General features: G+C 29.3%; 1 protein-coding gene across 2 annotated transcripts; it reads right to left on the reverse strand.

The window, feature by feature from the left end:
- Positions 1 to 7,154: 7,154 nt before the first annotated feature.
- Positions 7,155 to 9,308, reverse strand: LOC114417279 (dehydration-responsive element-binding protein 2A-like). Of its 2 annotated transcripts, none has more exons than XM_028382424.1 (2): positions 9,031 to 9,308; positions 7,155 to 8,392 (listed from the first exon to the last, which is right to left on the reverse strand). In XM_028382424.1, the coding sequence occupies exon 2, from the start codon at positions 8,328 to 8,330 to the stop codon at positions 7,686 to 7,688; it is 645 nt and encodes a 214-aa protein (XP_028238225.1). In that variant the 5' UTR covers positions 8,331 to 8,392; positions 9,031 to 9,308; the 3' UTR covers positions 7,155 to 7,685. The 2 variants fall into 2 exon arrangements, with proteins under 2 accessions (XP_028238225.1, XP_028238224.1); XM_028382423.1 differs by having other exon boundaries at positions 9,026 to 9,299.
- Between the last annotated feature and the right edge of the window lie 8,188 nt (positions 9,309 to 17,496).

A 17,496-nucleotide genomic window follows, 5' to 3' on the forward strand; every position in this document is an offset into this window, starting at 1 on the left:
AATTAGGATATTTCTTAATTAGAAGTTAAAGATTAATATCTTAACATATTAATATTTATTTAAGAAATTAATTTTTTTTAACATATATTTTTTCATATAAATATGGAAGAGATCAAATTTACGACTGTATACTTAAAAAACAAGATTATTTATCAATCATATCACATTTTGATAATTATTGTATTAACTAATAATAAGATTAAAATAATATATATAAACAAATTAAAAGACAACTCTCATTCTAATATAAATTTACTTTTAGAGTAGGTACTGTTCACCCAAATCCAAACTCTTAAGACATGCCATGCAAATTCAATTGCTAGATAACAAACTAGTGAGAAGTAAAGCAGTTTAGGGAAAACCTGCTTGGATTGAAAAAACGTATTGAATTTTATGGATGTATGATTTTGAATGGCAATCATAATTATGATGGTAAGGGTATTTTAATACTGTATAATCATATCACGATTATAATTACGACTGCATCAATTACATTTTTTTTATAATTACCTGCAATATTATTTTTTTTAACTCGCCGCAATCAAAATTTAAAAGAATGTATGTATGCATAGGGCAGGAGGTCACTTTTTCTAATATCCCTTTCTGTGGGTTTGGAAGAAAACGAAAGGAGCAGTTGGCATGGCACTATATAAGTAGTATATATGGCTGGAAATTAGCAGGTGCCAGACAGGTGTATCCGTGCATGCATGCATATGGGTTTCATCTCCTATCACTTTCATTTCATCTTAGCATATAATTAATCCATTATATCCCTTAATTAGGCTTATTTACATTAAACTGATCTCCAATTATAATTAGCCTCTGAAGCTGTGGACCTGTTTTCAGTTATAAGTCAGACTAAAATAGTAACTACACATTAGTCTTGTTGTTTTCCTATACCATACGACCTTACCTGGCCATGCGAAATTCCTTCACAATCTAGCGTCCTTAATTAGAACATACACAGTTCGGTAGTAGAAACAATTAATACATAAAATATCATATAGCACGCACAATGAATGAAAAATAAAAAGAATAACAACTACAAGATTGTTTGCCCGGGTAGACAATCAAATTGAGTGGCTCTCACTCATATTCTAATTAGGATCTCTAGATTGTTTACTAGTTCATTCGCAAGTCATTAATTGATTCCTCAATGTATTCATAGTCCGTTCTTATTATTTTTTATTTATAGGAATCGAAAATGATATTAAAGAATTTATAATAGTCAAATATCATGTTCAATTGAATTATTCTCCTTTGGTAGTCGGTTCTTATATATGGTTGAAATGTTGAATTAATGTGAGCTGTTTTCTGTCAAAAATAAAGAATAACATTTACAAAAGTTTAGGGTAGTTAATAGTAACAGTACTAATCCTATAAATTTATAAATGGCGGCAAATACAAGTTGATATAATTGTTAAATACATGAGGTTAATTCCTCTTTTTCTATCCGTGAATGCTGCAGGTCTGGTTCCTTCTAATTAAATCCATTATAATCATGTTTAATGGATAATCCACTCCATAGAGATCCCTTGTCTAGTGACTATAATTGAGTAGTTGCGAGTTTGCGGACAAAATTGTTTGCAATTTAGGTCTTTCGACAATCTTTTAGGTACACCTCTATTATAATAGTCACAACATGACGTTAGGGTTACTATTTTCAGTAATGGAAAATATTTCCTTCTACCATTTTTTGTAAAAAAAATAAATGGCCACAACACTAGTACTTTGATCCTGTGATTAAGGAAGGGTGGATCTTGAGTCTTGTCACTACTTGTAAATAGTGAGTCCTGTGGAGATCATGATCATGATCCTATCCATTAAGAAAAACTTTAAATACAAAAACGACAAAAGTAAGTTTCTTTGCTATATGGTAAAAAAAAAAGAATGGAAAATACTAATCAGTATTATTAGCTAGGGTACTAATTGAAGATTTAAAAACAAAAAATATTGAATGAAAAAATTGGTTTAAAATTTCTATTTAACTGCTAAACATTACATTTTTATTAAGGATTTTTATTTTCAACAAGTGCTCTACTTCTTAACACAACCCAATTCTAAAACCTACCAAACAGAACAAGTCAAAGAAGAGACGCAATGTTCGAATAGACCTAAGCTTAAGATCAGTTGCTTCGTTTTAAGCTTTACAGCTGATTATCTGGTAACCCACTTTTAGAAATAAAATGTCTTATTCCCAGGACGCGGGAAAGTTATAGTATAAAAGTTATTAACAACAATAGTTTGGTAATGGTGTATATTCATGATACAACCCACAGGCATATAAATTAAATATTAACAACACTAGTGTATGTGTTATTAAAAAAATAATATACAATACATAATGATTACATATAGAACGTCATACATTCTAATACATCAAATCTCACCACCACTAGGATTAAGAAACAATATGGTAGGTTGTGTTTATTTCAAAACTTGTACTGGTTATAATGTTATTTCTAATATGATTTTTTTTATAATTGACTAATTAAATTATCATATCATATATGATATAAAAAGATGAATTCTTGACCAAGTTTCATTCAACAATCCTCCTGCCCCCACCCCCTCCACCTCCTCCCCAAATTTTCAAACAAATTGGGTGGGGCAAAACATCATGGATATTTCTACCAAGAAAAATAAAATAAAAAGACACGCAATACATAATCCCTTGGCGGTAGGATAAGAAACCAAAACCATACATGCCGCACACAATCTATGGTTAACTGATGCCGGTGGTTGTTGGGATTGTACAGAAATTATGTAAACTGAATAATGTGCTGTTATTAGATTAATATATTATAATAATTTATCGTTTGATTGAAAAACTTTATCAAAATTCATTATAATAAAGAAAATCTTTTGAAGCAAGTACAAAATATTCACCAAGATAAATATGAGACGTACGTTAAAAAATAATATATGAGAAAAGGATCCACGTTAGCTTAACAAGAATGTTGTACGTGTATTTTATAACAAATTTAATGTTTAATTTTTACACTATTGATAATATAAAATAATTTTATATTCATTTAATTATAAATTATTATTTAAATTATTTTAAAATTAATAAATTTATTATATATGAAAAATTATAATTAAAAAATTATATATATTTTTTTTTACATAAATACATAATTTTTCTTCTCTTTTAGAATATATATATATATATATAGTGCTTAAAATGTGTGTCACATATGCGGGAGTAAAAATACACAGTATAAATCCTTTAATGGAGTGGAGCCTTTGTGTTTTTTGATTAAATTATTATGGCGGCAGGACAGAGTACTTTGTTGTCATATGACGGAGGCATGGTCCCAATATTGAAGATTTAGTGGACTTTGATCGGAGCCCAAAGATTAAGGGACCTCACACGATTTAACCTTTTCTTTTCATGTTTTTTTTATTTATTATTCACAAAAAAAAATATTATCAAATAATATGATGTATTTGTTTTGAAATGTAAAAATTGTTAACATTTTTTAACAATTAGAAGCATCTAGCAGAATATGAATAGTTTTTTTATAAGTATTTGCACGACACTTGTTAGTAAGAACTTTTATTTTTTACTTCTATTTCTTTCTATATTCATTCATTTTTATAAAAGTTTGATTTCTATATATTTTTAATATTTCGATGTTTAAGATAAGTTCATTACTAAGAGAAAGTCGACAGTGAATGTTGACTGGTTTAACACATTTCTAGTCTTTTCCACATAAAAAGAAAACAAAGTATTGTGCACCGAAAACAAATAAATAAACATAAAGTCATTATTATTTTCTTAAACAATTGACAATATTATTTTTTATGATAATATTGATACGAAATTAATAAAAAATAATAACAAAATTTTGTTAAAAAAAATCTTAAATATATAAAATAAATATTATTTTCTTCTATTATATTTTATTTCATATTGATCAATCAGATTTTTACTTTGAAGTACTTTACTAAAAGATATAAATCATTAGGAGTTATATGAAAGATTGTTGCTTTAAAACTATCCTAGGAAATCACTTAGCTCCTTAGTTGCACTTGAAATTGTGTGCTTTAGTTAGCTCCTGGTAGCATGAAAAGACCCAAAGATGGTTGCTGAGATTCTGTGAATGAGGATTACATTGGACTCAATCCTTGACAAGTGGCATGGTAGGTGCTCCACATGTTTTGGTGTTATAACTCGAGCTTGAGACATGTTCCTTCAACTAAAAGTCATTAGAACGTAGAAGTAAATGTACTCACGTTATCTGCCCCCATTGGACTCAAGTGGGCCGTCAATCACTGGGCCCAGTTGTGTTCATTTGTCAGTAGAAGCCCAAGCAAGCAACTCCATAGTATCATTTCACTGTTTCAGCTCGTAGCACATTGGGCTATGCTCAAAACCATGGTGTTGGAAGTGGTTGTTGTGGTGTCTTGTGAGACTGTGACTGTGTCCTCCTCGTGCTGTGTGACTTGGAAAATTTGGTTTCTCATCGGTGGTTGAAGAGATAACCACTTGCAAGTGATGCTGTTGTGGGAATCAATCTTTGTGTTGATTGGAGTTGTAGTTTTGGGTCCTACTACTAGTAATATCTCGAGTGTTTCTGCTTGCAAATTAGTCATAAAACATTTTTCTTGAGATAAATTTGCATGCTTGTTTAATTTATGCATTAAACTAATAAACAGGCTGGGAATATTTACTTGTTTTTGGTTAGTGTAATATTGGAGTGGGTTGGTTTTGGTAATCAACTTGATTAGAACTTTTGGCTTTTTCTAGAACTCCAGAGATATTTTTACAAATTTCTATTATTTGGATTATTTATGAGATTAATTCTTAATTCATAATTTAGTTATATTTAAAATTTATTGTTTTTTCTTTTGTGAAAATCAAACTCAATTTTTTTCTCACAAACTCAATTATCAACTTAACAACTATTAGATAGTGGGTTGGTTAATATGTACAAGGTTGCTCATATAGAAAAAAACTGTTATTAAATGTAAATAAAAATCAATTAATTAAGTATTTAATTTGGAGTTGTTTTGGACATATTGAATCTTTTGGGGGTTAAACTGGGATATGAATTTAGAGTTCTAAGCTCTCATGAGAAGTGTACATTTGTGTTGTGGTAGTAAAAGTAGGAGTCTTCTGTATCTTGACTAGGCGAAAATGCACAACATGTGGCACAAGCATGTGCGTTGAGCATGCATGCTTGACAAATGCTATAAAAGGGAAAGTGCATTAGCCGTTTCAAGGAGTGGATAAGGACGGGATTCAATTACCAATCTCTAAAGAGCTCAATAAATATGATGCAAAGTTTAATGAGTCAAAAACTGTTAGGATTTGAGTTCATCCGACTTTTATCCCAGTAACTTAAATTTTAATTTAAGTCCTAGATATATAATTGATTTAATATACTAATACTATTGTAATAAAAAGCTATTTTTTTCATTCAATAAAACTTTTTACCAATTGAGAATCCTAAATCCTTATAAATTCCTAATTAAGGCAGCACTAGGTTCATGAATCCTAAAATCTCATAATTATTGATCTCCAATCTTAAGAGTATTTCTAATCATATTGCTTTATCACAAATCAAATTCCTATTCCAATTTTTAAGTTAGATATCTATGATCAACTATAAGTGGCCAGCTTATATATTAAGACTGGAGACAAGCAATTAATTTAAGACAAATGGACTTGAATTATAGATTAAATTCAAATTACATCAAGTTAGGTTAAGAATTCTTATTTCCTAATTGCACATAATGGAAAGAAAAGACCTTTATTTGTGGAGGGTTTTTTTTTTTTTTACAATCTCATATAACAAGTGCAGAACAGCAAGAATGAGTTTTGTTGAGGGGGATGATTAAGTAGAATAAGACACAGTAATGCATAACATAGCTTATATGAGATAAAAGTAAGTTCTTACATAAGTACCGTTTGAACATCAATATTTTTTTCCTTGATTTGAAATGTCATTTCTTCCTCTTAAATTTTTGTTTATAAAAAAATTGAGCTTTTTTTTATTACTATTTGAGGCTAGCCTTTTATTTTTTTTTTTCATACCTTTACCTTCTGGAGTTGCTCCTACTCGAAAGGAGTCTTTCTTATTACCACGCATCAATATATAAAAAAAAAAAACAAAAACAAAAAGCCACAACAATTCAGGCTGTCACATGGTAGCTTTCACAAAAAAATTTAAAGCTGAGCTAAGTGACCATGCTCAATACTAGTGCTGGTGAAATGTGACACAAAGTGTCCAAAACAATCCTAAACTAATAATATTTTTTTTACATTTCTTGTTAATTGTTTTGAATATATATATATATATATATATATATATATATATATATATTTATTTATTTATTATAACAGTCTAAAAGAATGTTAGCCTTCGAGTGGTCCGTGTGGTTGTATTCTGAATGATGTTTAGACTTGAAACTTGAAAGTAACATCCTTTTCACGGTACACTCTCCTATTGAGCCAAATATTAGTGATCTTACTACTAACTGATGAAAGATCAAAAGTATATTAAAACATATTTGTTAATGAATACTTTAAGGGTACTAATTAGACATCTTCAATTCCGAATACTAATTCGTTAGTAGGTTTTTTTCATCTAATTGGATACTTACACGCCCAGATTTAGTGAGTGAAAATACAAACTTAGCACTTATATCGGTACTATTTAACACTATCATAAAGCATTTCGTTGATATATTATAATTGGAAAGAAAGGATACATGTAGAGTGTAGTACCATGGGATTCCAGTTTCCAAGCCAACTGCAAACTGCAAACTGAATGTTAAACATCTTGAGGTAATGTTTCTTTTCTATCTTTTTCAGAACCAACACTTGGAAAGTTGAAACATGAACTGATTCTAAGATTCACCCATTTTAGTTTGGTGCCATAGACTTTTGTTAAAGTTTATAGATTCTTTGTTTTTATACAAAATATATGGCTATAGATAGTTAGAGCATGGATGCACTTTCAACAGCACTGGAAGAATCCAAAACAAGAATATTTTCATATCTTGCTTTGTGCCTACATTCAGGCAACTGATGACTAATTTCACACTTCCACATGGGCTACTAATCTGTATAATAAAAAATGTTTTAAATTGCAGCTGTTGTCAAGAGAGTCTAACTTAGTTGATTAAACAAGATACATGAATTAGTCTAACTCAGTCGGTTAAACAAGATGCGTAAGTCATTGTTACAAAAAACTGCAGATAAATATGACTGAGGCAGCTACAATTGTGAACTCAATGCAGCTACAAAGACTAAAAGTCTTGATGTTGTGACTGCAATTGGGTTGCCAATCCTAGCACAACCTAACCATCCATTGCTAATCCAAAGCACTTGAAATAGAAATTTACATTAGCAAGGAAAGTAGTAGAAATTTCAATAACCCGCACTAGCAGGGAAACAAAGACTAGATAACATTATCCAAAGTAAAATAGACACAAGAAACTAGTCATCTATCATGCATGGCAGAATACATTTCACATCTTACAACATGACAAGATATCCAGCTGCATTAGGTCAATTCCAGAAGAATGGAACACTTCTCAACCAAGTGAATTTTACAACAGCTAATCTCCAGGTACTAATAGCAAGATCCATTCATCCTAAGCTAATCCATCCACCGCTATGAAGGCTAAGATTTCTAGCCGCGGCCAAATCAGTGTATGTGGAACATACATCAAGACAATGAAAGATAGGAAGAACTGGTCCCTGATTCATCCTCCCCTTCCTCGTGCTTCACACGTTTCACACTTAAGGATAAGGAAAGGTCTTCCATGTCATCATCCTCTGCTGCGTCTCCACCAGAGTTGTTCGGCAATATCATGCACTCAGAACTCTCTAATATCATCAACGCATGACCGGATTGACTAGCAGCTGGAGAATTTCTCGACCGGTTAGCAGCAGCTGGAGAATTTCTCGACGATTCCTCAGACAAAGTTGAAACTTGAACGTTGGGAAAGTTGAGGCGCGCACAGGAACCATACATTGCCCTTGCTGCTTCATCATAAGCGAGAGCAGCGCTAATGGCAGTGGGAAAAGTACCCAACCAGAGCCTACTTCCTCTGTTTGGCTCTCGGATTTCAGCAACCCATTTTCCCCAAGTCCTTTGCCTAACTCCTCTGTAGTTACAGCGTGAGTTCTCGGGCCCTCCTTTTCCTTTCATACACCCTTTCTTTGATCCCTTGGCAGGGACCTTCCTAGCCGGCTTCTCAGCTTCATTGTTAGACTCCAGCCAAGCATTATATTCTTTCCATTTCGCCAGTGTATCGGCGAGGGACTTAGATCCATCCCCCTTATTGTGGTTTTTCACTAACATGTGCATGCAAGTTGACCCTCACCGTCCAGGAAAAAAAAAAATGCTAAAATAGCACTTAAATCACAGACCTGCTTAGAAACAAAGCCAAAGGTTTGTACATGCAATAGCACTCCCAATAAATAAGTTCAATTTTCACACACTAGCAATGAAAAGATTTTTATATGCTCAATCAATAAAAAATCATCCTCTAAGTGATGATTTTTAAAATAGTTACTACAAAAGTTAACAAAGTTACCATTATGTGACTGAATAATTAATTTGTGATTGAATGAAAGTATCAAAAACATTTACACTTACCCTGCATCCTAAATTCTAAATAGATAATCAAAATTGCTAATTTAGACATGATGTTGATTAGTAAGGAATGCATAATTAAACGCTAGCAACACCACTCCAAAGCTCTTTTCATGTGTTAGTAATTATCAATATTCAATCCACTCTTAATATTTCACCTATGCAATTCTAGAGGTTTATCAATCCTAAGAAACATCACATGCAATGGCAAACAACTGTAAGTTAATGTAGTCTGAAGGAGGTCAAAGGTTGAAAAAAGTGACATTGTTGCACCCAAAAAAAAAAGGTAACCAAACAGAAAAGCTCTCTCTTCTTTGAAAGGGTGCCTAGATATATAAGTTCTGGTTTGAGGAATAAAGAAAATAAAAACAAAAAAAGAAGGTGGAATTATCAAGTGAATAAGTAACCTTACTGGCGACCAAAAACTTCGTAATCTGGATGCAAAGAAGAGCGACCCAGAAGGCATTTGAGGAAGAAATTTCCGTTTTTGCGTTCAATTTGGAAACTTTGTGATACCCAGTTGGGGTTTGGAAAAGAGGGACCAATTAAGGGCACCGTCAATCATGGCATAATTTAATTAGGGTTCACCAGCCGTCGAATTTGCTTAAGATTCTACGGCGATACAAACAATAAACATCAAAACCTCTGTAAAGCATTAGCATGGGGTCAGGTATTTTTTAAATGAAAAAATCTTCTAACACTTGATTTGATAAGGCCTTAAATTTGAGGGTGATGTTAATTAGTGTCATTGCTATATTACTCGCTATATTTCTATTTACAGCACTTAAATTTAATATGATATTTTTTATAAGATTTAATTTAAAATATTATTTTATTAATTATTTTTAATTAAAATAGTCTTAATTTAAAGAAAAGAAAATGTAATTACAAATAATTAAAAGAGAGAAATATTAATCACATGGATAATTTTAAATATATATATATATATATATATATAAATTTAAGATAAAATAATTGCTACCAACTAAATTACTTATTTTTCTTAATCTTGATCAACTAGATAATTGGATTTTATATAATATATAAAGAAAGAAAGGAAGCAGTTAAGAAACTAAAAGAAAAAGGAAAAAAATATTTAGTGTGGAGATTTTAAAAGAGCATAATTTTACATATTTCCATAAAAAAAAATTATTTGAATTCCTTAATAATATCATAAGTATACTGGTTAATATTTGTCTGATTCTTATATAAGGTCGGTGTAAGAATTTATATACCATCAATTAATTAGAACATATATTAAATATAAATTTTTAATGATTTTCATAAAAAAAATAAATTTATTGTATATAATAATTTGTAATTGAAAAAAATAAAACTACAGTGAAATATTTACTAAAAAAATATTAAAATGAATAGTTTTTTGCTTAATAAAAAAATAATCAAGTGTTTTCAAAATTATTAAAATAGCTAATTCATACTGAAATTTTATTTAAATATTAAATTTTAATTTTATTATTCATTTGGTTCTTATATGTGTCTACATTTTGCACTTTATTTTATACTTGCAAATTCTAGGTTTAGTCTTTATAGGAGTAATTATTCTTTTCTTTTATTTCTTGTTGTTAGTTGTGATGTAACACTATTAAAATTTGTTTGATGTGGCTATATGAGTTCTAGTTGTTTTTCATGTTGGTTTGATGAGGTGACTAGGTCAAAAATATAATTACTTTTTTGGTTCTTACTAAGGGTGAGTATCAGATGTTTTTGGGCCAAAAAATTCAATACTGAAACAACTCAAGAACGAAATAATTTGGACCAATTTCGTCTGAGAAGGATGGAAATATAAAAAGGTGGCATATGCTATTTCACATGTGGTTAATGTGTGTGCTATGTTAGTGATAACTAATGATGATTTAACACAAGTAATAATCGAGATAATCGATGATCTTTCCTTAAAAAGTGTGATACCAAAGCTAAATTGGGATCCTCTTTCATATCCCTTGTTTAGTGTTGTAATAAAAGGTTTTTGTGGCATAAAGGGAAGCTAATTTAGCCTTCAAAGTAAGCGAGAAATCCTACGATATTAGAAGAATTTCATTATTCTCCATGGAAAGGGAATTTTGAAGTAATGAAAACTTACAAAAGGGTGGCCAATGTTTTTTTTTTATTATTAATATGGGATGTGTGACTCTCTCTACCTTAACATACATATAAATGGAAAAGAAATATATAAAATGCAGAATCTAATAAACTAATTTTATTCAATAAAATCGTAAGTAAATTCACGTGGATAAAATATTCATATTTACTTCACTATTACAAAAAAAAAAACTTCTCAAAAATATTTCCAGCTCAAAACAAGACCTTTCAAGTTTATAAAGAAAAAACTTTAGTTAAGCAGCAGAATCAAATAAAGTAAAATGACATATTTGAAACATTATACAATTAAAACAGAAACTCATGTCCCAATGTCACATCCTATCAGAGCATTATGTCTCGGCGTCTTCCAGCACAAGGTTCCTTAAAGCAATTCATCTAGTCATTTACTCTCACGAATACAAGGTTCGAGATCACCACAAGATCTAAATACAAATAACATACGAGAAGTGAGTTATCACATTCCTAAACAGGTAAAGATAAACGAAGACACACATATATAGTATAAGTATCACAAGTTCAACTTAACACAATTCACATCATTTTATCACTCATTGCATAACATCACTTGTCCTAGTGATTTAATCACAAAATCATATTTCACACATTCACATTATTCATGTGTTCAAAGCAACACATCTCAAGTACAACACAACATCTCACACTCACAATTCATTACCTATTATCACGTAGCAAGTCACAATGATCATTACACAGATGTTATGCAACAGATACACTAAGACTCAATCTCATATGCAATGTGGTACTATGTCAAAAACAACACCAGGGTGCCTAAGAGTACATAACAAGACACGCCACACGATAGATATGTCAGATCATTCTCACTAAGTGAAATCATAAGGGGACCAGTCAGAGTCACTCTATTTTGTGAGAATGCTCTAACTATATGGGATCAATATAGACTTAAAGGAACACTCAAATCGAGACTATTTACTCCCAAGACCTAAATTCTGAAGAATCCGTTAGGGTCTCACCTTCTTGATTTAGGTTCAACCCCTAAAACAACTTTTGCATGTAACTTCACACTTATTTTCAAACATGTTTAACACAATGCAATTTAATTTAACACATCGGATTCTTAACTTGGAACCCTACACTTTTCTCTTAACACCTCACGCATTGCACTACAATTTAACACCTCATGTTCCTAACTTGAAACCCTACACTTTCCATTTAACGGCTCGCACATTGTGCTACAATTTAACACCTCATGTTCCTAACTTGGAACCTACACTTTCCTTTTAACACCTCACGCATAAAACACTTTTCTCAAGGTAAACACCAGTCGGGTTATTGTATAATTCACACCTCAAAACACAAGTAATACCACATTAAGTGTTAACCACACACCATGTCCACAATTTAACACCTCCCAATGTCACAATTCATCATCACATGTTTACATGTATTTCACAAATTAACGCATGCTCAACTTATCACTTATACTCAATCTCAATCACAATTCATAATATACAAATAGTATAAGATATATAAACACACACAATATATAAATAACTAAATACACAAATATTTTAATCATGAATTTACAAAGTGAAATATAATCAAACAAAAATGCACCAAGGATTCATTAAAACTTTCAAAGAACCTTATAGTTAAATAGACTTTGACCAATTTTAAAGAAGAACAATATAAAATAATATATAAACTCATACTAAATATTAAAGCTAAAACAATTATTGAGAATGTCATTCTGTTAGTCTATTCTAATTCCAAATTATAATATTAATTTCAAACTATATAAAAAACCCCTAGAAAGCACGAAAAGGGAAAAATACAAAATTAATATATCACTCCCTCTTATGGTAAATCTCTCCTTACTTAATTTCATCAACTCACGCTAATTAGAAAAGGTCAAATTTCTAGGTTTCACACTTAACACAAGAACATATCAATTTTACAATAATTTCGCATTGGGGCATCAATTGGTCTGTCAAACACAGTCAATTCGTGAATGAAAGAATAAGAACAAAATTGAAATTCGTAAAACAACCCAAAATCTATCTTTTAGGATCCCTACACATGTTCATTCTAATCCCCAAGTGTGAACAATTTATCCCTTACCTCTAAGCAAACTCACTTGTGTAGTCTGACAGCGATAACATAGTTTCTAATGATTTTTTAAGATTTCTCAAGTTTTTCCTCTAGTTTCTTTGCTAGGGTTTCCAAGCGTTAGAGAGTAGGAGAAATGATTGAAACCTCAATTTCACTATCTTTGTGCAAGGTACATTTCTTTCTTTATAAACATTATTTCGTAAAATCCCAACGGTAGAAATGTGTGAGAATGAGTTTCAAAGATGGTGTCTAATTTTCAGGATGATCCAACAGTTAACGAATCTGATATCATAGTTTTACTTTAATAGGTTTGGATGTATTTGAGAAAAAGAGAGGGTTTTGGAAAAGAAAGAAGAGAGATCAATTTGGGAAGAAGAGAAAGTGTAAGAATGTATCGTAAATATAAAAAATTATCTAATATGTCTCTATTTATAGTTAGGATACTCTGAGTCTATATTATTTACTCCATTTTTTTTATTTTATTATTTTATAAAAAAGAATTTTATTTTACTTTTTCATTAAATAAATAACCAATTAAAATATTCCTTTATTTTCTAAAACATCATTTTACTCTCTTTATTTTCTAATAATATGAAACTCTTATTTTAATTAATAAAAACCATTTTCTCTCATTTATTTATTTTTTAAAAATTCTATTAATTTTTAAATAAAACTCTTTTATTTATTTTACGAAAAACGGGATGTTACAGGATTTAGAAGGACATTGAAGAGTATGTGTAGAAGTGTGAAGTATGTTAAAAAAATAAGTATCAAACACTAAAACCAGTGGGGTTATCACAACCCATTCCCATTCCAAATCAAGTGTGGGAAGAGTTGCCTATGGATTTTCATTCCCATTCCAAACCAAGTAAAGGAAGAGTCGTTTATGGATTTCATAGGCAGCTAACCAAAGTCAAAAGGCAAGAACACTATCATGATGATTGTGTACAAACTTTCAAAGTCAACACATTTTATCCCTTTATGTCATTCATATTCAACTAAGGGTGTGGCTAAAACATTCATTAGAGAAGTCATAAAGGCTCCCATGGGTTCCTCACTACATCATTTCTAACCCAGAAAAGGTCTACATGAGCAACTTTTAGAGAGAATTGCTGAAGATGGAAGACATCAAGATGAGGTACAACATTGCTTACCATCCATAACTCATGAGCAAAAAGAGGTAACTAATCACATAATTAAGACCTGTCTTAGGTGTTTCATTAATAACCATCCTAAGCAATGGTACTAGTAGAAGCTTGGGAAGAATTATGATTTAATTCCTCTTATAATTAATGCTTCTATTGACATGGACCTTTTTAAAGTTTTATATATGTGTGAGGCACCAACTGTTATCAAGTATCAAAAGGAGAGATCAATGATATAGGAGGTAGATTAGATGTTGATGGAAGAAAATGGTATTTCAGAAAAGTTGGAAAGCTAATGGATCTATGTAAAAGTCCAAAATAATACTACCTTTGATCTGATATATCAAAAACAAATTGTGGTATTTTTTATATAAAAATATATCATTACTTTCAAATGTATTAATTACTAATTTCTTTTTATACTCTTAATTTATTATAAACTCTATTAATGAGATATCACTCATGTTCCATGAAAGTAAATATATTTATTGAATTATTAATATTAACTCTTACTCATTTGTTGAAAAAATTATTTCTTAGATTATGAATAATGTCATTTTATTTAACTATCACTTAAACCAATTGATTCATTGTGTAATTTTTTAGTAGAATGTAAATTTATGACCATATTAATTAAAGTTAACTAATTTAACCAATTTTATTATTCTATATATATGATAAGAGGTAGTATGAAAATGCAGGTTGATAGAAAAGAGAAGGGAAATAAAATTTCAAAGTTGGTGAAATGGTGTATTTGAAAATGCAACCTTATAAAATGAAATCATTAGCTAATTGTGATAATGAGAAGCTGATTTTGAGATTCTATGAGCCTTTTGAGATCAAGGAAAAAATCGGGAGTGCAACTTATAGATTAGAGTTACCAACCATGGAAAAATATGGGAGTGTAATTTATAGATTTGAGTTATCAATTTTTTATGACTCACAACTTAAGTTGGTTGTATATGTGACATTCCCTTGTCTAGATATGACACCGAGGCAAGGATTGCACGGATAATAGCTACACGCTACCTGCCTTGTCAAATAAAAAATTTGCCTATACTCTTCACATTATCTATTAGGTATTGTTTATAAAATTTTCTGCAATTTTTTCATATTCATTTTCTTTCATAATATAAGTATATAAGATTATCATGTTTTTAGGTAAATAAAATCAACCAACTAGAGAGAATACGTTTTAAAAAGTGTATTACACAGTGTGTTTCCAATATTTTTCATAAAGTTATTCAAATAATCTAAAACTACTCTCTTTCAAGTATTCAAATAAAACTATATTCCAAAGCATAAATTCTCTATAAGCATATTTATACTATAAATTTTAATTATAAAATAATTTGTATTAATAATACATGTGAAATACACATATTAAAATACGAATTATACTTTATGAAACCGAAATAAAGAACACACGAATCTAAAATGCCCCATGTCTAGAAGTAGAACCAATGTCCAATTAATCAAACCGACATTTTTCCTATGCAGACAAACAAAATGTGATCCTTAATTATTACACTATGCCGGATAAGGGTGTGCAAAAAGAATAATCGGATTTTAATCCGAACTTAAACTAAATTTAAATTGATTTTTTTATGAACTAATTAAAAAAATGTATTATTTTATAAAATTAATTCTGTTAATCGAATTATTTTTATAAAATTGATTTGGTTAACCAATTTATTTTTATAAAACCTATTTAGTTAACTGATTTTTACTTAAATATCTTTTTATTTGAAAAAAATAATTTAAAACTGATTCAATTTTTAAAATGAATTAAAAATCAATTCAATTAGGAATGAGTGTTTTAAAATCTGTTTGATTTTGAATTGGTTTTCAAATCAGTTCTACTATTAGAATATTAAAATATAAAACAGAATCATTTAAAATAATTTACAATCAATTTGATTTAATTTTTTTTTATTTAACTAGTTTTTTTATTTACAATCAGTCCCCACGTAACACATTTTTTTGCTGAGATTGTAACGCCCTTTTTTGCTTTTTCTAATTTTCTAGCACCGTCCTATTGCTTCAGCTATGAGTGCCGTCTTGGGGGAAGCACCCACGCGTCCACATCAATTTTGGATAAACACTCACTTTCATTTTCAAAAGTGTAATACCCTAATAAACTTATACTGTTATACACCTTTATTTGAGTTCATGAAATTATTAAAATTAAAAAAAAAGCTAAAATATATAAATAAGTCACTTATATTACTTTTTATTCTCTGGTCTCCTAATTTTCATAATTTTTAAATTTTAAATGTTCTCATTATTTATTTAATTTATAACAAATTAATTATTTAGAGCCTTTAAAAAAGTTAGTCATTTTAAAAAATTGATATTTTTAATTATTTTTTAACACGATTTTGAATTTTTTTCTAGATAAATTTAATATATGAAATTTATTTTGTTAGATTCATCTATATGAAAATTATTAGATTTAATTAATGTTTAAAAAAAAATCATAAATATAATAAAAATAATGTGAAAAACAAGAAGAAGAAAAATCTGACATTAAATATTTGTATTTTTTATTGATTGTTAGATTTATTTTTCTTATATTTTTTATCTTATTTATGTATTTTTTATTTAGATATTGATTGATTTTCATAATTTTTATGTAATTAATAAAAATAAATGTTGTACCTTGAATCAATTAAAAAAATGTTCAAAATTATGTCTAAAAATTAGAAATAAATAATTTTTTAAAATGATTAACTTGTCATAAATTAAAAGACTAAAGGAACATTTTAAAAAAATAAAATTAAGAAATCAAGAAACAAAAATTAAGTTAAGAATCATTTGTATATAAAAAAATACAGTGTATCTGTCACTTTAATATTACTGTTAAAAAAAACTTGTTAAAATGAATGTCATTATTTACCACAGTATTTGTACGTGGCAGTACCACACATGATAATTTGATATATAAGTGATCTTGAATTTGTACACGTGTTAATTAGACAGACACTTATCATTCATGTAAGTGTGTACTGTCATATGTCAACTGTCATGTGGTCCAGAGTTAACTTGAACAGACAAATTTTACTTTCAGAAACTATTTTTGAATTTTAATACTTTTATGAGGAATTTTTCTTTTTACATAAATAGGATTAACACATTTCGTTGATAACAGTGGAGCAAATACTTTTAAGGACTTAAGTAACGGGATCACACCTTTAGGAATCAAAGTAAATGTTTATTATAAAATTAAAAAAAATGAAAATCATTTTATATTTAGAATAAGAGTGAGGAGGAAATGAGAATTGAGAACGAGTGAAACAGGGTGAAAATGTCTTCCTTTTCTTATTTGGTTCTTATTAATGTGAAGAAAATCTCCCACTTTTTTTTTCTTGGTGAATAACATGGACTATGCCCCAGGAACAAAAACAAAATTAAAATCCTTTAGGAAAAATAATATTGACTACATCAACCAACAAAGCTGATACATCATAGAAAAAATCATATTTGCCATATGCTTCCCTGAAAACATGCATCCAACAACA

Source organism: Glycine soja, chromosome 6 (genome assembly GCF_004193775.1).
Source record: "Glycine soja cultivar W05 chromosome 6, ASM419377v2, whole genome shotgun sequence".
Classification (NCBI taxonomy): Eukaryota; Viridiplantae; Streptophyta; class Magnoliopsida; order Fabales; family Fabaceae; genus Glycine; species Glycine soja.